At 43.7% G+C, this 20,405-nt stretch overlaps 1 protein-coding gene across 3 annotated transcripts in view; it reads left to right on the plus strand.

The window, feature by feature from the left end:
- Svopl (SVOP like) overlaps positions 1 to 20,405 on the plus strand; it is a 47,642-nt gene that overhangs the window by 20,476 nt on the left and 6,761 nt on the right. For 2 of the 3 annotated variants that reach the window (XM_033764515.1, XM_010631702.3), the window contains 5 exons: positions 3,749 to 3,822; positions 6,014 to 6,219; positions 7,066 to 7,177; positions 8,049 to 8,130; positions 10,986 to 11,075. In XM_033764515.1, coding sequence (XP_033620406.1) covers positions 3,749 to 3,822; positions 6,014 to 6,219; positions 7,066 to 7,177; positions 8,049 to 8,130; positions 10,986 to 11,075 — 564 coding nt within the window. The remainder of the gene's footprint in view (positions 1 to 3,748; positions 3,823 to 6,013; positions 6,220 to 7,065; positions 7,178 to 8,048; positions 8,131 to 10,985; positions 11,076 to 20,405) is intronic. The other variant, XM_010631703.3, reaches the window with a different exon arrangement.

A 20,405-nucleotide genomic window follows, 5' to 3' on the forward strand; every position in this document is an offset into this window, starting at 1 on the left:
TTTTTTTTGGTCCTGAGGATTGAACTCAGGATCTTGTGCTTGCAAGGCAGGCAGTGGCACCACTGAGCTAATCCCAGCCTTAAATCTGTTTGATTTTTGAGACAGGGCCTCACTATGTAGTGCAGGCTGGCCTCAAACCTGGTGGTGACGCTTGTGCCTCAGTCCCCGGAGTGTCGGATTACCGACATGCACCACCGCGCCCGGCCAAATTTCCATTTCCTATCTGGCGCTCTCTTTACCTTCTGTGCTGTGTGGCTCATGTCCTTTGCACACGTTTCTCACAGTCTGGTTAGTGCGCTGAGCATTGCATGTGAAGGGGCAGGTTCAGAGCAGCCCAGATATGTGGACTGGATGCTTGGGCAGGGTCACAGAGGAGGTAACAGGCATGGCTGAGTCACCTTCCTGGGGGTGCGGGGAGGGTTTAATGATCACCAGGAACTGAATTCAGGAGCCACTGCTGCAGGAGATCTTGAAGTGGCCTTGGGCTTTGTTGTGACAATGAAATCCTGGACACCTTGGATCACTCCTAGTCTTGGCGGCCTGTGACCCAGATCTTTTTATGGGAAGTGCTGTTGGTTTTCCAGTGGGAATCTTCCAGAGCATTGCGAGCTGTCCATAAAAAATACGTCACCACACAATCTCAGTTTACCGTCCTTATCTGTCTGTCTGGCTATCATCCATCCATCTATCTATCTATCTATCTGTCTATCAGTACTGAGTGGGCACCGACATAGACTGGAAGTTTTGCTAACTACTCCTTTAGAGATGCAGAAGTTGGTGCTCTGTCTCCTCTTCAAATTCATTATTTTTTTATACAGCCCAGAGAGTCTTCTTTTTAAAACTTTTATTAATTTTAGTGGTACATTTAAGGTATACAGTATAATGGCATTCATTGTTGGAAATTTGTACCTTTACATAATCCATCTTGGTTCTTATTTTTTTTGACCATTCCCCTGTCCCCCCCTTGATCCCCTCCCTCCCAATCTACAAACACTTTACATTATTTTTCATTTTCTCATATTCCATTCCTTTCTTTCCTTTCCACTACCCCTCCTGTTTCCCTTTCCTTTTTGTCCCTTTTCTTCCTATTTCAATTATCTATTATACCTTTTAGTCCTTATTTACACTTTCAGTTTCTAACACTAGAGAAACTATTCAGTATTTACACATATGTGTCCTATTTAGAGAGTATCACCTCAATGCACATCCACATAGCTATAAATATCTCTAATTTGTCACTTTTTGTGGCTAAGTAGTACTCCAGTTTATTTTAAAAACCACATTTTCTTTATCCAGTCTCCAGTTGATGGGCAATTGGGATGCTTCCAAGTTTTAACTATTACGAATTGTGCTGCTATGAACATGGGTGCACATATATCACTATGATATGATTATTTTTCTCATTGAGTTGATTGGTACATTTTAGGTATACAGTACAGTTACATTCATTATTGGGATCCTGTACCTTTACATGACAGATACTGGTTCTCATTTTTCCCCTTGTCCCTGCCCTCCCTTCACCCCCTCCTCCCCTCCCCATTTACAAACACTTTATTTCCATTTTTTCATTTTCTCATATTTTTTCTTTTCCCTTATTACCTTTCCCCTACCCTTTCCACTTTCCCTACACCTTTAGCCCTTTTCTTCCTATTTCACATTGTCAACTAGGATCTTATGTACTATTGTAGTTTTTCACACCAGAGAAACTGTTTGGTATTTACACATGTGTGATTTATTTATTTCACTTAAGAATATATCCTCAATATGTATCCATTTTCCTATGAATGACTCTATTCTCTCGCTCTTTATGGCTGAGTACTATTTCATTTTATAGAAAAACCACATCATTATCCAGTCTCCAACTGATGGGCAAATGGGCTGTTTCCAAGTTTTAGCTATTACACACTGTGCTGCTATAAAAATTTGTGTGCATATATCGCTGTGGTATGATTCTTTTAGCTCTTTTGTAAAGATACCCAGCAGAGATATGGCTGAGTCAAATGGACCCTCTAGTTCCAGCTCTTTGAGGTATCTCCATATTTATTTCCATAGTGGTTGCACCAGTTATGATATGATTTTTAAAATTCTGTAGGGAAGATACCCAGCAGGGGAATGTACTAAATTAAAATAAAAATAGGGCCGGGGATTTAGCTCAGCGGTTCGGTGGCCTGACTTGCAAGTGCAAGGACCCGAGTTCAATCCCTGGTACCAAAAAAAAAAAAAAAAAAAAATGGATTAAAGATCTAAATATTAAAACAAAAACACTGGAAGAAAGGTTAGGTAGAACTCTTGAAGACATTGGTGTAGGAAAAGGTTTTATGAACAACCCAGTTGCCCATGAGCTAGCAGAAACAATCAACAAGTAGAATGTCTTCTTATTAAAAAGCTCCTGGGCTGGGCATGGTGGCACACGCCTGTAATCCCAGCACTCAAACTGAGGCAGGAGGATCACTGTGAGTTCAAGACCAGCCTGGGATACATAGTGAGTTCCAGGTCAGTCTCAACTACATCGTGAGACTCTGTCTCAAAAAAACAAAAAATAAAAAAATAAAAAATAAAATAAAAAGCTCCTGCACAGCAAGAGAAACCATCAACAGTGTGAAGAGACAATCCACAATGTGGGAAAATTTTTTCACCAGCTATTCCTCAGATAGAGGTCTACTATCTAGAATATATAAAGAACTTAAAAAAATCAGACCCCCAAATTTAAGGACCCAATGAAAAAATGGGCATCTGAAGTGAATAGACATTTCTCAGACAAAGAAGTAGAAATAGCAAATAAACATATGAAAAAGAAAACATACCTAGATTATACCAATAAACTCAAGAAAACGAAAGACAGTATCACTGGTCATTTGAGAAATGTAGATGAAAACAACACTGAGATTCCACCTCACCCCAGAAAGAACGACTGCTACCAAGAAATCAACCAATAACATGCTGGCTAGGCTGTGGGGAAAGAGGAACCCTGCTCTACACTGTTGATGGGAGTGCAGATTGGTGCAACCACTGTGGAAATCAGTATGGAGATACCTCAAAGAACTAGGATTGGAAGTCTCAAAGGAGTCTTAACATAAACATTTTCTAAAAGGAAAATTTAAATGAATTCCTCATCTGTTTTACAAGTCTCCCTTTTTATATTTCCTCTCTCCTTCCTTGCCCCTGTGCAGCTATGGTGAGGGGAGGAGCGGAAAGTTAAATCTTAAGTCTAGTGAGTTCTGCCTTGGCCAATGATGATAAAATGCCAAAGACTGAGCGGCACAGATGAATGTGTTGAGGAAGGTTATTCAGGGTGTTGGGTCAGGTGTGCCGTGGAAATGGAGTGATTATCTCACTCGGTCATAGTGTCTTATGTATTCTTGTTTTGTTTGCTTGCTTGCATTTTGGGTTTTTTGAGACAGCGATTGGATATGTAGCTCCAGCTGCCCTTGAACTTGTAGGGATTATCCTGCCTTGGCCTCCCAAGTGCTGAGATTATAGACATATACCACCATCCTCAGCTTTCTTTTTCCTTTGGCGACATCGGACTGAACCCAGGACCTCTGCACTGAACTACTTATTTTTTCAAAGACCATCCTGCTGAGTTGCTCAGGCTGTGCTCAAACTTGCTATCCTCCTGCCTCAGCCTCCCAGGCATGTGCCACCATACTTGGATTATTGTTGTTTACTATGATCTAAAATGTTGCAAAAGTATTTGCCTAGCTCTCTCCCACTCAATGTATTGTCTCCCCCACTTTTGTTACCCCAGGAAAAAAGGGGAAGATTTGCAGACCTATTGGATGCTAAATATTTACGGACTACATTACAGATCTGGGTTATATGGTGAGAGTACAATTATTTCAAAACCAGTTTTAGATTCAGTAATGCCTCAGTTCATGAATGTTAATGTTTGCAAACAATTTGGTTCACAAAGAAAAGTAGCAAAATTTTGTTTCTGTTCGCAAACTGCATTGAGTAATGAACACGATCCTGGCCATCTTCCCTCAAATTGTAAAACAAAACAAGTTTGTAAACTGAGGCACCACCATATACAGACTTTAGAGGATACCTACTTAAGCATGTTAGCGTTCCCTTATCTGTGGTTTGGCTTCCTATGATTTGTGTTAGCCCTAGTCCACCATGGTCGGAAAATATTAATATTTGTCTTGACTCATTAGACATCACATAACTTGTATTATAGTGTGTTGTTATAATTTCTCTCTTATCATTAGCTGTTAATCTTCTACTGTGGCTAATTTAAACTTCATCATCATATAGGGAAAACCCTCCCATATGTAGGGCAGTGGTGGCGAATCTTTGGCACACGTGTCAGAGTGGGCTGTTTGTATCATTGAAGACTCTAAAAGGTTGGCCGTCACTGATGTAGGGTTTGATACTGTGTGGTTTCAGGCATCCCCTTGGGGGGTCTTGGAGTATTTTCCCTGTGGATAAGGGGCTAGGGGCTCCTGCAGATCCACTCTCAGTACTGCTGGGAAAAAATGCAAGACAGATTCCAAACATTCCCTCCAGCAACATCTTATTTCTACTAACACCAGCCCAGCAGTAGCAGCAGCAGCAGCAGAAGTAAGTAAAGTTTTAAGAAAGAAAACCAGGTTGTCTACAACCAGTGCCTCACTGTTTCTTGTGAGCCTATGTGTGTGCTACTCCTGCCCTTTTGTAGCCTGGGTTTTTTTCCTTCACCCAGTCACAAAAGCCAGTCCTTTGAAGTCCCCAATGACAAACTTAGTGGGCAGCTTCTTGCAGTCCCCTCTGCTTTCTGTCTGTATAGCCTTGACCTTGAGCAAGTAAGGACTTCCTAAATAGGACCAAAAGAATGCTCAGTACAAAAAGGTTGGTGACTTTTATTAGATTAGCAACTCTGAGTGTATCACGAGAAGCTTAAAAGGTAAGCTGCCAAGTGGGAGAGAAGTTTGGGATATACTATTTGGAAATATATCTTAGTTACTTTTCTTGTTACTGGGACAAAACACCCAACACTCCTAAGTTAAAGAAGAAAAGGTTTATTTTAGCTCATGGTTTGTAGATGTTTTCAGTCCATAGTCGGCTGGCTTCAAGGCAGGCTGGCATGGCAGAGGGGCATTGCAGAGGAGAAACAGTCCATGGCAGGGTAGGCATGAAGCCGCAACCTTCTTTTCCTTTTTATCCCATCCAGGCTACAAGCCTATTGGATGGTGCCACTCATACCCAGCATGGGGCTTCCATTGTCCACACCCAGAACTGTGCTAAACCAACCAGTGGACTAATCCAGTATCAGACACCCATGATTCAGCGACTCCCAACAGCCCTACCTGTGAACCCATGAGGCTGTGGGGGAACATCTAGACACAAGCCATACGAGCATCGTGTATATATTTTTTACTTATATGTAATATATAAGTGTAATTTTTCACAGGATAAAGCTAGACCACCCAGTTGGAAACTGGGCAGCAGACTTGAATAGGCACATCACTAAAAATGTACTTTAGATAAAAATGTCAGTACGGGGCTGGGGATATAGCTCAGCGGCACCACACCTGTCTGACAAGAAAATGGTCCTGAGATTGATCCCTGGTACAGGAAAGAAAAAAAATGTCAAAACATGCTCAACCTAAAGTCACCAGGGAAATGCAGATTAAAACCAGTAAGATAGCAGCCCACCACAATGGCTACAGTGAAAAGGTCCAGCTCTATCTAGTGCTGGGAGGGATGTAAAGGAGCTGGAACTCCAAACACAGTGTGCTGTGGTACACGTGGCTCGCCGGCTTTGGGAGACTGTCGGGAGGATCTGCGATAGTGGGTAGCACGTGTCTTAGGGACCAGCAATCCTGCTGCTAAGTGTGCACCTGACAGCAATGCATACGTGTTTCCCAAAGGCACTGTGGATGGTACCGGAAGCCGGGCTTTCTGTGCCCTCTGCCTTTTCTGTCGTGTGCCTTCTGCTCGAGGTGCCCTCCCCTCCTTTCCTCTGCTGCTTGTTTTTCTTTCATTCTTCAGGGCTCCTGCAAGCTTTGCTGTGGTGTTCTCTCACATCTAGGTTAGGAATCTCTTTTGCCTATTACGGGGTTATCCTGGCGAGTGCCGAGCTGCTGGAGCGGGATCTGGTGTGCGGGGCCAAGTCGGAGTCACAGGCAGCGGTACCCACAGAGGACTCGGAGGGGAGCCAGAGCCCTTGCTACTGCCACCAGTTCGCCCCCTCTGACTACCGGACCATGATCATCAGCACCATTGGGGAGATTGCTCGTATGTGTCCATGTGTGTGTCAGGGACCTCTCTGGTATTTGGGGGGGAGGAGATTGTGTGTATCTTGAGTCTCAGGAGACAGGGGTGAGCCTGGGACATGGCTCCTGCCTAGTGGAACTGCACAAGGCCCTACAATCTGCTGGTATGTCTTGACTTTTCATTAGTGTGGGGAGGAGGGCCTTATAGGACCAAAGCTTTGGATCACTGTATTACATCAGTTCTACATTATTTTCTCTCTCTCTGAAATTTCAATATCTTGTTAGATTTCTGTCCATTTCTTCCTTCCCTCCCTCTTTCTTTCTTTTTTCTTCCTTCCTTCCTTCCTTCCTTCCCCTCCCTTCCCCTCCCCTCCCCCATCCCCTCTATCCATCCAAGTCTTAATAAGTTTCCCAGGCTGGGCTTGAACTTTGCTCCCCTCCTGGCTTAGCCTCCCAGCACCAGAATAGGCATGCACCACTTGGATTTCAATTGGCGCCATTATTTCTGTTTTACCTGACACAAAATGATGGTACTTAAAAGTCAATGGCACCTGGAACTCAGAACCAGTGCAAAGCATTTTACGCTTAGGCCTACCAACCTGGCCATTTGTCATAGACTCCGTGATGCAATGAGCACCCCGCACGTAAAATGTCCTTATGCACCAGGGTTGGCATTCCTGGACTGTGTGGGGAGAACAGATAGAAGGCGCTGTGTCTTTAGTGATGATGTGGCTGAGCTGTGAAGGGGACGTCAGAGAAGTCTGGATGAGGCTGCTTTCTGAAGTGATGCGGACGAATCCATGCCACTGTGGGCAAATGCTGCTGTGTTCCGAGGCTGCAGAAATTGCCCTTGCTGTTTGCTTTCTAGTGAACCCTTTAAACATCCTGGGCATCAATTTCCTTGGAAGACGGCTGAGCCTTTCTATCACCATGGGATGCACAGCTTTATTTTTCCTTCTCCTCAATATCTGTACTTCCAGGTATTTATTTTTTCCATTGGTTGTTTGAGAACATTTCATGCAGTGGTTTTCAAATGGGTTCTCCAGACCCAAGCTGTTGAATGGGCTGCTTGTTTGATTGGGAGGCTCGTGCCCCGTACTGCAGGTTGCTTCCTCTGCCCGTTTCAGCTACTGTGGGATATGGGCCCCGTGTTGGAGTACTCACTTTACCCATCGAAATGTTTAGGAACACTATGGGAAGCTCCCTAGAGAGCTGGAGAACAGTCCTAATTACCAAATTATCTGAATGAATGTCAAGATAGTTTAAATACCTGTCTGTGGTGTGGAAATCATTTCATTTATAATTTATACTCGAAGCAATTTGCAAGCTGGAGGTGGTGGTACACACCTGTAAACCCAGCACCTTGGGAGGCTGAGGTGGCAGAATTGCAAGTTTGAGCCCAGCCTGGGCCATTTAAGACCTTGTCTCAAAATAAGACATTAAAAAGGCTTGGGATATAGTTTAGTTTTGAAGGTCCTGGGTTTATTCTCCAGTACCCAGAAAAGAAAAGTTCTTTGCACCAATAATGAGCAGGTACAACAGAATTTTCCCCTTGTTGATATTCCCTAAACAACAACTGCATAAGTGCTATTCACATAACATTTCTTTGAATTAGGTATTGTAAATCTAAAGATGCTGCACAAAAGTGACACGATTTTATGGAATGGACCTGATCCTCCATAGGTTTCGGGGCCCGTGAGGCGGGGTCCTAGAAACAACCTTTGGCAGCCACAGAGCAAGCTGTAAGCTGTCTTGCCTACCTCTGGGGGCTGCGACAGCATGCGTCTGGGAATGGCCCTGGGACCCCACGGTTAGGCTGCTTGTAACTTCCCTCTGCTCCCTGCCTTCCAGCGCTGGCCTCATCGGCTTCCTCTTCATGCTGAGAGCGCTGGTGGCCGCCAACTTCAACACCATCTACATTTACACGGCAGAGGTGAGTGCCCGGAGGGGTTGTGTGGGGTGCTCAGCTGAGCTGTTCCTGAGGGCTTTCTAACTCCGACGGATGGCGAGTCCCTGACTTGGGTGATATTCTGATGATCCCCTTCCAACGCCCACTAAGAGGACATTAGAAAGCTTGTCTGGGGGGGATTTTCCTCTCTCTTGTTTAGTCTCTTGAAAGCCAGGCCCAGAGAGGAAAGGTGGGACCTCCCCGCTTTCCTACTAAGCCACATGGCTGTGAAAAGAAGGCCCTGCCCTGCCCCAGCCGCCACAGAATGAGAGCAGCAGGGGTAGCACGAGAGTCCCCTTCTGTTCTTGAAATCAGAAGGTGCCATTCTCTTCTCTTCTTTGCTGCCTGGGAATTAAATGCAGGGACTTCACATTGAGTTATAATCCCAGCCTATTATTTATTTATTTTTTTTGGAGACATTGTCTTGCTAAATTACTCAGGCTGTGCTGAAACTTGTATTCTTCCTGCCTCAGCCTTCCAGAGTGTCAGATTACAGGCATATGCCACCATGCCCAGTTCACATTTATTTTTCTGGAAGACTGTTTTCTTCCGTCTCTGTTATTTTCTGAATATAGTTTAAATTTGAATGTAATTGTGATTTACTCTTTAATTGTAATTTAATGCAGTTTATTGAATTAATAAGTCTACTCTAGGGCTGGGGTTTGTGCTGCACCTGCCTCACAAGCGCAAGGTCCTGAGTTCAAGCCTCAGTACCAAAAAAAAAGTCTACTCTATGTGAGGCACTGCCTGAGGTAGCTGGAAATGTCTTCATAAGCTCCTGCCATAAAAAGCTGCTATTCCCAGAAATTAAACAATATTTTAATAGAAACCTTGCTGGGAGTTGAAGTGGTCTTGTCAGTCACTGAGCTGGAGAGGATGGTGCTAGAGGGCTGATAGAGATATGTTAGTTTTCATCTCAGTTGTTCCCAGGGAAGATCTGACCTGTCAAAAACTATTGAAGGGCACGGGATTTAGCTCAGAGGTTCTGGCGCCTGCCTCCCAAGCCCAAGGACCGAGTTTGATCCCCGGTACAAAAAACAAAACAAAAACACTATGCAAGGGCCTGGGATTTAGCTCAGTGGTGCCACCTCCTGCTTCTCAAGCTGGTACCAAACCAAAAGAAAAACCATTCAAGCCACGGAGAAAAGTACTCTCTTTTCCTTCCACACAGGCGGAAATAGGAAATTAGAAGATATTTGAATGAAATGTAGTACTTCATTTCATTCCACTGACATCTAAAATTACTTTTTGAATTTATGAGCCCCCCAAAATCTATAACATATTATGTTTCTAGACTTGTATGTGTAGCATTTGATTAAATGCATATTTTAAAATATACTCATTTTGAGGGTCATTTCTAAGTATTTTAAATACCTATTGTTAAAACCCCAAAGATGTGGACCTAAAGTGATAATCTATCATTGTTAGGTTCCAAATGACTCAGAACCTGAACAAGAAACTGACGATATAATAGCAAAAAAAGACAACATCTCCATGCATCTGAATCCATGATTTTCAGTCCTATCCAGCAGTCTCATTTTTCAGAAAATAAAGCAGCTAAATACAGTGGCACATGCCTATAGTCCCAGCTACCTGGGAGGCTGAGGCAGGAGAATGCAACATTAGAGGCTGGTCTGGGCAACTTAGACTTTGTCTCAATACGAAATTTCTTATTATTTTTTGTTGTTTTGTTTTGTGTTTTTTGTACCAGGGATTAAACTCGGGACCTTGCGCTTGCGAGGCAGGCGGCAGAACTACTGAGCTAAATCCCTGGCCCTCAAAACAAAATTTAAAAGAAGCACTAGGAGTATAGTTCAGTGATAGAGCCCTTACATAACATGGTCAGCACCCTGGATTCAATCCCCAGCACCACAGCAAAGCCCCCCAGAAAAACACTCAACCCCTAGACTTTCTCCTATAAATATAGAGGCAGAAAAACATTTTACTCTTGCCTTTGACAAGTGGTAGCCAATAAGATGTGGCCCACTGAAGGGCTACGTGCTTTGCTTTAATGAATGAATAAAAAGGATTTTATCAATATGGTGTAACATTTTTTAAAAGTTCCAAAAATTTGAGATACCATTTTCTGTACCATATATTCTCCCTATAATCTTATTTAACAAATGCTTGCTGACTCGTTTAAACTTCTGCCAGTTTCTATAAGAATTCAGAGGCAAGTCGGGCGTGGTAAAGTGCTCGCCTGTAATCCCACCGCTTGAGAGGCTGCGGATCACTGAGAGTTCAAGGTCAGCCTGGACTATACAGTGAGACCCTATCTCAAAAAACAAACAAAATGACTCGGACCAGTGAAGTACAGATTGATGCGATTTTACTCTAACTGTAAAAAAGAAATTGTGGGAGGAAAATAGATTATCAGTAAAATTGTGCAATTGCCAAGACCACTGTGTTCGGTGAGAATGTGGTAAACGTGGCAGGTGCCTGGCCCTCCGGTCAGCTCTCCTCACTGTAGCTGTATTAAAGATTTTGTTGGATCAAATTTCTAGGGACGTACTTTCTTTCCATGCTGGAGAATCATTTTTATTCAATTATATCTCTAAGAGGGGACTTTGCTGTCGGATTCCAGAGCTTATCTGTTTAAAATTTAGAAAATTCAGTTAAACATACACTTTGTGGGAAGATGGTCATTTAAAGGATACTTTCCCAAGTGTTTGTTTTTTGGCTGATTTTTATTGTTACAAAAACTGCAAGTTGGGCACCAGGGCAGATCAGGACTTCTGTGATCTAAAGTCCATCTGGTTCTCTGAACTACTGGAGCCTGGCCTGGGAGGGAGGAGGATGGGGCCGAGGAGGGACAGTGACTAGTTCTGTGCCTCTCCTAGGTCTACCCCACCACGATGCGTGCCCTGGGGATGGGGACCAGCGGCTCCCTGTGCCGCATTGGGGCCATGGTGGCGCCATTCATATCCCAGGTGAGCGGCAGGGTCTGCAAGGGTGAACCTGAGTGCGGTGGGGAAAGAGTGAGGCCCCAGAAGATGAAAGGCACAACCCAGATTCCTGCCTGCTTTTGAGTTTTCCAGAGGCACTGCTGCCCCACTCTTCAGAGCGTTCGCATAGAGAAAGAGGTGCTTTGGTGCCCTGGGCTTTTGGCTAGTTGATGGTGTGGAGGGTTAGCACTTTGGGGTTTGCTCAGCTGGGTAGTGTTGGGGATACATCCAAAAGGAAGGACTAGCTGGAGCAGTGGAGCGACTGTAGGCTCGGACCTGAGTTAGAGCTGTGGCTGGATATGTGTTCGGTCGATTGTCTACACTCACAGTGGAAAAAGAAGCTGAAAGTGCAGGGAGGTAGTGTTGGGCAAGGGCCCTGTTGTGCACAGGCACACTGGGCACAGAGTGGGGTGAGATCCAAGGCAACCGGAAGCATGCTTTCTGGAGAGCAAACAGGCAGATATGACCCGCAGGTCTTGGGGCCAGAGGGCGATATGGTTTGTCTCTCTGCACTGCAATAGGACACAAATTCGCTTGGTCAGGGAGCTGCAGGAAAGGCAAGCCTGATGACTCGGTGCCCCTTCGTCTGCCTGGAGCCTGCCTAAGTGTGCAGGCCTTGCTCCTCTCTCCTGATGGGACGGCTGTGCTTGCTTGGCTCTGTGCAGGGCATTCCCACAAATCCCCACCCGACGTATCTCTGCCCCATTAAGACAGTGATCTCTGGGTCCCTAGCCAGGGTCTCCTGTTGGCCCAGGTCTGGTCATTTGTCCCTGCCTGAGTTGCATCAGTATGGACCAGAGCCAGGGCTGTGAGCCGCTGAAGCGACATTCTGAGGGAGGTGCTTGCTGAAGAGACTTCAACATGAGGTTCCTAGAATTTAACATAGGGATTTTGTGAACCACGAGGGATTTAAAGAGCTTTAACCCTCTTGGGAGTGTTTTTCCTACTTAAAAACGGGGGCTGCTTTTGTCTTATGCTTTTGCTTTTCAAAATTCCTTCATGTCTACTACTTCATCGTTTTCAGAAAGAGCCTACTGGTGAAAGAAAGGAGAACAATATTGACTTTCTCTGGATGACTAGACCAAGGCATGGTTAATGTCCTCAGCTTTTGTTAGCAATTGAGTCTCTGGGTTCTCAGTCTTCTGGAGGGTTTGTGGGGCAGAAAATAGCCCAAGTGGACCAAATGAGTGCTCTGCTTAACATCCTGGGGTTGGTATAGGTTTTCTCTTTCTTATTCCCTAAGATAGGCTATTAAATCAGCTAAAGGAAAATGTTCACATGTGATCAGTGATATGTTTGTACGCTTGAATAACTATGGTTATAAATTTAATACAGATACACCTCTAAAAATGAATGTTTGCCAGGTGGTGGTGCATGCCTGTAATCCCAGCACTCGGGAGGCTGAGACAGGAGGATCACTGTGAGTTCAAGACCAGCCTGGGCTACATAGTGAGTTCCAGGTCAGTCTCAACTACATAGTGAGACCCTGTCTCAAAAAAACAACAACAACAAAAAACAAAACAAAAAGAATGTTTGGAACTGTTTAGCTATCAGAAACGAACTGTAATAGAAATAATGGTAGTATGTGGTCCGAGAAAATAAAAAAGGAGCATTTTGCTACAAAACTAAAGACTCATTAGTATATAGCCTCTGCTGATAGGCCAGGGACTGACTGAATCCTCTCACCCTTGGAAACATCTAGAAGAAACCAGTCACTCTAACCCTGGCCACCTGGTGTCTTAGTTCAGGCTGCTGTAATAAAATATCAGAGCCTTACAGATAACAGAAACTTGTTTCTCACAGTTCCGGAGTCTGGAAGTTTGAGCTTAGATGCCCACAATGGTTGGTTCTGGTAAGGGTCCTCTTCCTGGCTGGCATGGCAGATGGCTACTTCCTCACTGAAGCTTTATATTTGGAAAATGGAGGAAAGAGCTCTTCTGGGGCACAGATTCCATTCAGGAGGGCTTATCCTCAAGACTTAGTTACCTGCCAAAGCCCCACCTCTAAATACGATAGCCTCACACTAAGGATCAGGACTTCAGTACATGAACTTTGCAGGGGCACACTTAGCCTGTGACACCAGGCATCCTCAGTTCAGTGATGTATGGTGCTGGTTTCTCCTGTGGATGGCTGAGTCCTCCTAGCATATGCCTGTCACCCAGGTTTGCAGTACAGGCCCCTCCTAGCCCAAGGTTGTGTGACTGTGGTTGGAGTGGGGTTGGAGTCCAGCTCTTCTGCAGCTGACCTCAACAAATTAGTCTGCCATCCAGGAGGAGGATGCAGAGCATCCAAAGTCCGTGAAAGCTTCTCAGAGGGATGTCAATGGAGACATCCACTCACAAGATCCAGCAAACCTTGTAAACATTGTCTTTGCCTGATTTCTGTCACTGGTACCATGACAATTGTCCCCAGTCTCCTCCCTATAACCTTATTACTCTGCCCAAGTACGGCAGAACCAGCTCTTTTGTGGCTCCTCCTACAACATTCTCTGAAATCTTTTCTCTTGGGCAGCTCTGTTCTCTTAACTGAAATCATTCAGCCTGAGATGTTTGTTAGGCTTCAGAAGGAAACAGGGTAGATAAACAGAGGATCTTTGTTAGGTGAAAAAGAGGTTCCTTCACTTAAGAACCTATTTTGATGACTCAGGAAATGTTTATTTCTGGAGTAATTTCTACCAATTTTAGGGAACTTCTCAGTTTGTTAGACCCCCCCCCCAATAAGACTTAATTAGCTTCAATGTGCATTTAATAAAATAGAATTTAAAGTTAAATTATCCCAGGGGTGGGGATGTACCTCAGTGGTAGAGCACTTGTCTAGTGTACAACAAGGTCCTGGGTTCAACCTCCAGCACTGCCCAAAACGACAACAAAAGAAATCAACTGAAAATTCAATATCTATATAGCATTTAAAAAAGATCACCCTTGTTATAAAGACAGTGAATTAGAAGGCATTGTCCTCATCTTAGTCTGTTTTCATTTAAGGTACCAAAATAACCAGGGCTGGGTACTTTATAAAGAAAAGAGGTTTATTTTGTTCACATTTTGGAGGTCGAAATTCCAGGATTGGGAGTTCCCATGACATCAGGCTGGAAGCAGAGGCAGAGAACACATTGTCAAAGAGGAAATTTCTCACAGTCCCTTCTGAGGGCACACCCCCAGGTCACCTCAGGACCTACCATGGGCCCCTCCTCTCAGTGTACACCAAGGACCAAGCTGTGAGTGAATGAGCCCTTGGGGACAAGCTCAAACCACAGCAGTCCCACCCGTACTTGTGGCAGTAAAAAAGTGAAACAGGATCCCAGTGGTATGTGCAACTGGCCTGTGTTAGCTTATGCAAGCTAATGGTTCAATTTTCAGGAAAATCTGCAAGCTATTTAATGTCACATTACAGTGTGAAATTAGCCGCAGTGCTAGGATGTGCATCATGGAAATCGATAAAGGCTGTGTGGCAGGATTTGGGGTTTGGGGGAACCTGTTGAGTATTTGGCTGTACAGCACTACAGGGTCCTGCCCTCAAGAAACTTACTTTGAAGTTGGGTTCTTTGCAAACATGCAAAGAATTTAAGATAATTTCAGGTTGTAATTCATGCTTTGCAAATAATTTATTCATGAGGAGGGGTGACAGGTTTTTTGGGGCAAGTCCTTTCTGAGAAGGTGACATGGAGTTGAGACCTAAAGTATGAGAAGTTGCCAGTGGTGTATAGGGCAATACAGACTTTCAAGTAGGGTGACAACTGCTACAAGGCCCAGAGGGCCAGAGACTGGCTTGTTCCAGGAACAGGAAACTCCATAGCAGGCAAGTAGGGGAACATGCAGGGAGAGAATGTGCCTCTTGGGTACAGTGAGGGCTTTTGATTTTATCTTAGAAACAATGGGCAATATGTTAAGGGTTTCAAGTGACAATTTAAGGGATATGATTAGCGTTCCATTTTAAACAGATCACTCTGGTTGCTGTAGAAACAGTGAATTAGAGGGAGGCAAAGGTGAACCACCCTTCTAGCAAGACTGGAAAAGCAGAGTTCAGAATCCCAGAGAACACTTCTTGTAGCATACAGATAGAGGAAAAGATGGTAAATTTGATTACATAAAATTTTGCTGAGCCATGATTTTTTTCTTTTTTTCTTTTGGTTTTTTGAGACAGGGTCTCACTATGTAGTTAAGATTGCCCTGGAACTATGTAGCCCAGGCTGGTCTCGAACTCACAGTGATCCTCCTGCCTCAGCCTCCCTAGTATGATTTTTTTGTCCTGTCAAGTGATTAAGCTTTCTGTGAAGTATGGAAACCAGCGAGTCCACAAATAAGACACTGCAGAACCCCCTAGGTTAAGTGAAATCAAAACTCTGTGCATTCAAAATGTTCGTAAAGTTGTGTTGGCTGAATGGAAATTTTAAGCTCTGGCATATGCTACAGCACATAATGCATTTTTGTTTAAGGAAAAAGCCAATTATGTCTATATTTCTCACCAAATTTGGGAGACACTGCAGAAAAGGTTTAACTAATTTATAATATTATTAAAAATAATCAATAGATGCATGCAGAATAGATGTGAATTTTTTAAAGTTTATTTTAAAATTTTAGAAGTCAGATTACACCAAAACTAAAAAAACAAAACAAAATATTCATAAAGGAAGTTAGCTAAACAAATTTATAGACCTTGTCAAAGATAAAGCTGGGTACTCATTAAAGTGGTAAGGATGAGTTTTAATTAGTAATAACTTAGTAATTACTAAGTGCAGTAGGAGAAAAGCCACTGTGAACCAAACACCACTTGCAGGGGCCCAGATTTAAGTAGGTCTGTGAAAGAGAAGGCGGGGGTGGGGGTGGGGCCGCGTTGAGTCAGGGAAATAAAAACATGACACTTGGCAAAGGGGTGTTGGTCCCTACAAAAGTCATCGAGGCAGCTCACTGCTGCTGTGGGACTTGGGGCCCTCCCTCCCCAGAGGCTGGGACACAGGGACTGTCTGCAGGTGTGGATGGAAGCAGGGGTCTTGTCTGGGTGGGCCTTTATGGGGAGCTTCTGGCATCCAAGGCATGAGGCCTTGAGCTGTTAGAAACTGTGCTTGTGTTCAAAGCTTTAGGCCAGGCTGAGGAAAGGAGTTAGGAAAGAAGCTCAGAGGAGCCTCCCTAGAGTCCAAGGAGTGGAGTTTTGTCAGTGTCAAGTGTGATGTACCTGTTTAAAAAAAAATTTTTTTTGGAGTACTGGGGATTGAACTTGGGTCCTTGCACTTGTGAGGCAGGAGGCAGAACCACTGAGCTAAATACCCAGCCCCAAAAAGTGTAGTATTTTCTTTGGTATCAGGGATTGAACTCGGGACCTTGCACTTTTTTGAGGCAGGTGGCAGAACCACTGAGCTAAATCCCCAGCCCTGTGCTTAAAATATTTTGAGCCATATATATGAGGTGTAGTGGACCATGCCTATAGTCCCAGCATATAAGAGGTTGAGGCAGAGGATTGCCAGGAGTTCAAGGCCAGTCTGGGCTACATAGTGAGTTCAAGGTCGGTCTGAACTATATATCAAAACCCTGCCTCAAAACACACACATGTGCACACAAACACAAGATACCCAAAGGCAATTTTAACATCATTTTTTTCATTCCATGCAGAAAATACAAAGTGACAAAGTTAAAGTTTTACTACTTAAGTTTTTTTTTTTGTACTGGGGATCGAACTCAGGTCCTTGCGTTTGTGAGGCAGGCAGTGGAACCACTGAGCTAAGTCCCTGGTCCCTACTAAAGATTTTGATGAAGCTCCTTTAATGCATTGTAACTACACATTATCCATTTTACCCAAATATGACAATTCATATACTTTTTTGGCACTCAATAATATGCTGCAGACATTTTTCATGTCCACGAATATAAAAGGTCCTGTTTAATGTTGAAAAATATTGAAGTTGTATCTAAAAGTTACTCTTCAGAGCCGGATGTGATGGTGCATGCCTGTATTCCCAGCACTCAGGAGGCTGAGCCATGAGCATCACCGAGTGTTTGAGGCCAGCCTGAACTACACAGTAAGACCTTGTTTCAAAAAACGAAAAAAAAAAAAGGTTACTCTTCAGTGATTTAATTCTCTCTTGTATTTTTGTGCTTATATCTTTGTAAGACAGGGTCTCAATATGCAGCTCAGGCTGGCCTTGAACTTAACTATATAGTTCAGGCTGTGCTCGAATGCAGTAACCCTCCTGTCTCAGCCGCCCTTTACAGGCCTGAACATCATCTCCTTAGGGCACATTCCTAGCCCTAGGTCTGGTGGTCAGGGTTTGCTTTCTTTGGCTTTCTGGCATTCTGTGCTCCCATCCTGTTTATCTTTGCTAGTCTCACTGGCAATGACAGCTCTGTGTTATTCTAATTACTGTTTGTTTTATTCAGGAGTAGAATTCAATGCTTTCATGTTTATTTCACTTTTGTTTTATATTGCCTACCTAAGTACTTGCCAATTTTTCTTTCTTTCTTTCTTTCTGGTATCAGGGATCAAACTCAGGACCTTGTGCTTGAGAGGCAGGCGGAAGAACCACTGAGCTAAATCCCCCGCCCAACTTACCACTTTTTCAATTCAGTCTTTGTTCTTTTTAGGGCTTTTGCGCTGAGCTACATCCTCAACCCCATACCAATTTTATTAAAATTTTGATAACAGGTCCTAAGTCACTAAAATCCCCAGGCTGTATTCCAATTTGAGTTAAGTGGAATTGAACAGAGTGCTGGGATTCCAGGCAGCCCGGCTTCAATTCAGTCTTTAAGGCATTGACTTGTGGGAATCCTTCATATATAAAAGACATTTTACCCACTTTTCATTTTCATTTTGAGACAGGGTCTCCCTCTATTGTTCAGGTTAGCTTTGAACTCCGGGCAATCCTCCTGCCTCAGCCACAGGCATGCATCACCACACCCAGTTTAACCATTTTTCTAACATACTACAGATAATCCTGATTTTTCTATTGTCTTGGTTAGGCTCTCAGTACAGAACTTTTAAGTTCATGGACACTGTTACTTATACTTATCAACATTTGCCTTCATATTTTATAGTCTCTGGGATTGTGAAAATATACAATTTTCTGTAACCTCTTATTTTCAAGGGGAGAGGACCGAGGCAGTATAAACTGAGTATGATATACGCATAGAAACGTCTAAATCATAATATCCAATTTAATTAACTTTCCGAGTACTCCCCAGATTGTGACCCAGTAACGTGCCCTATTCACGCCAGTTTACTGAGGTGGGAGGATTAACACAGGAAACATGATTTCCTCAGTGGCAGACGGCTTTTCCAACACTATTTATTAAATGATCCACTTTTTACTTAGGGTTTAGAAATGTCTGATTGCTTGTATAGTATTCCCACAATTACAGTACTTGATCTATTTCTAGTTAACTATTTTTGTTCACTGACCTATGCTCTTACTGTCATATTCTTTTCATTAATGAATTTTATCATAATTTTTTTGTTTTTGGTACTGGGGATCGAACTTGGGTCCTTGTGCTTGTGAGGCAGATGCCAGAACCACCGAGCTAAATCCCTGGCTGTCATAAATTTTTAAAACAGCTGTTTATGAGCACCTCATGACTTTATTCTCAGATACATGTTGGAGTCATTCAGTTCTATTTTGCCATCTGTGTTGGCCCAAATTCTATCAAGATCTTAATTGTTAATTAAGTATATCAGTTAATTTATCAAAATGTTTTTTTTGTTTTGTTTTGTTTTGTTTTTTGAGACAGGGCTCATGTAGTTGAGACTGACCTGAAACTATGTAGCCTAGGGTGGTCTCGGACTCACAGCGATCCTCCTGCCTCAGCCTTCCAAATGCTGTGATTATAGGCGTGCACCACCACACCTGGCCTGAAAACTGACTTTTCTTACAACGTTGTCTTCCCAAGAACAAGATTTCTCTTCATTTGTTCAATTTTCCTTCTATGCCCTTTGCTGGGATTTTGTTTTCACCAAATAGATCCCGTATTGTTCCTAAGCATTTTACAACTTTCGCTGTTACTTGGAGTAATTTTTCATTATAATTTGTTTTAACATTTTTTGCCTACTGACTTTGTCGTGGGGGGGGGCAGGGATCAAAACCTATTTTCTTTAAATAGTGGTTTCTCATTGGCATCTCCAGGTTTGTGACTGAATCCCCTGCAATTTCACTGTCCCTTGTCCCTTTCAATGTGGACTGCTCTCCATTGGTTTCCAGATGGTAAATTCAACCCTGTCAACTCTTTCCAGCCAAACTCGTAAGTGGCTTCCCCCTCCTATTTTCTTCTTCTCTGGCTCCTGCTGCTATGCCCAGGCCTCCAGAAGGATTCTGATAAGGTTCCCCGAGACCTTCATGATTTTAAATACAAAGGTTCCTTTGATCCCTCCTGTCACTCAACCCTTCACCCATGCTAAGGTCTTGATTCTGTTCACATTGCTCCTCTAGGATTTCCCTCTTCTCTTTGGTGACTTTGCCATCTTTCCCAGGCATATGTGTATCTATAACTTGGGGAATTGTCTGCTCAATATTAGACCCTTATCTTCCTGTACTTAGGTATATCAATCATTTTTACGAGTTTGATGACCATCTACATGCTCACAGCTCTGGACTAGGCAGGCCTTTGTTCTGAGCTCTAGTTCCATTGAATTCCTTCCAACACTGCCACTTGGGTGTCCCAGCAATGCCTGAAATTAAATTCCTTTTCTCTCAGACCCACTCCTCTCCCAGTTGTCTCTGGTAAATGGCATCCTGGTTCCTCCTAAAGTCACTCCTTCCTCCCTTTAGGGTCAGTCCCCAAATCCTATGGATTTAATCTCTTAACCTGGATCATCACCTTAGCCCTCAAACTGCCATCACTCTTTCCTGCACTGCTGACACGGCATACTAACCAGTCATGGCCTGTGCACTCTCATCCCCATCGACTCATTTTCCTGAAGATCTATATGTTGTTATTGTGCAAACCCTTTATCTCCTCCCTTCTCACAAAGAGCAAAATCGTCAAAGTGGTTTACAGTGAGCCTGGCAGTCTAAAGTCAGGGAGTTAGGAGGGTTGGGCTCTGGTGGTTTCTCCTCTGGGCTTGCTGGCGATCTCACTGTGCCCCCAGGGCAGAGAGCAAGCTCTGGTGTCTCCTCCTCTTACACTGGCACTGATCTTGTGGCGGACCACCCATCCTGACTTCATCTGACCCTAATTACTGTAGGCCCATTCTCACACCACTGCATGGGGTCAGGGCTTCAACTTCTGAATTTGGGTGGAGACAGAGGCACGGGGATGACCACTTCGCAGTTTGCTAACTTCTGTGTTCCTGGCTCCTACAGAGAGCTGGACGTATAGTGACATTTCGAAGAGTTGA

This window comes from Fukomys damarensis, unplaced genomic scaffold (genome assembly GCF_012274545.1).
Source record: "Fukomys damarensis isolate Sample0158 unplaced genomic scaffold, DMR_v1.0_HiC HiC_scaffold_16, whole genome shotgun sequence".
In the NCBI taxonomy this organism is placed as follows: Eukaryota; Metazoa; Chordata; class Mammalia; order Rodentia; family Bathyergidae; genus Fukomys; species Fukomys damarensis.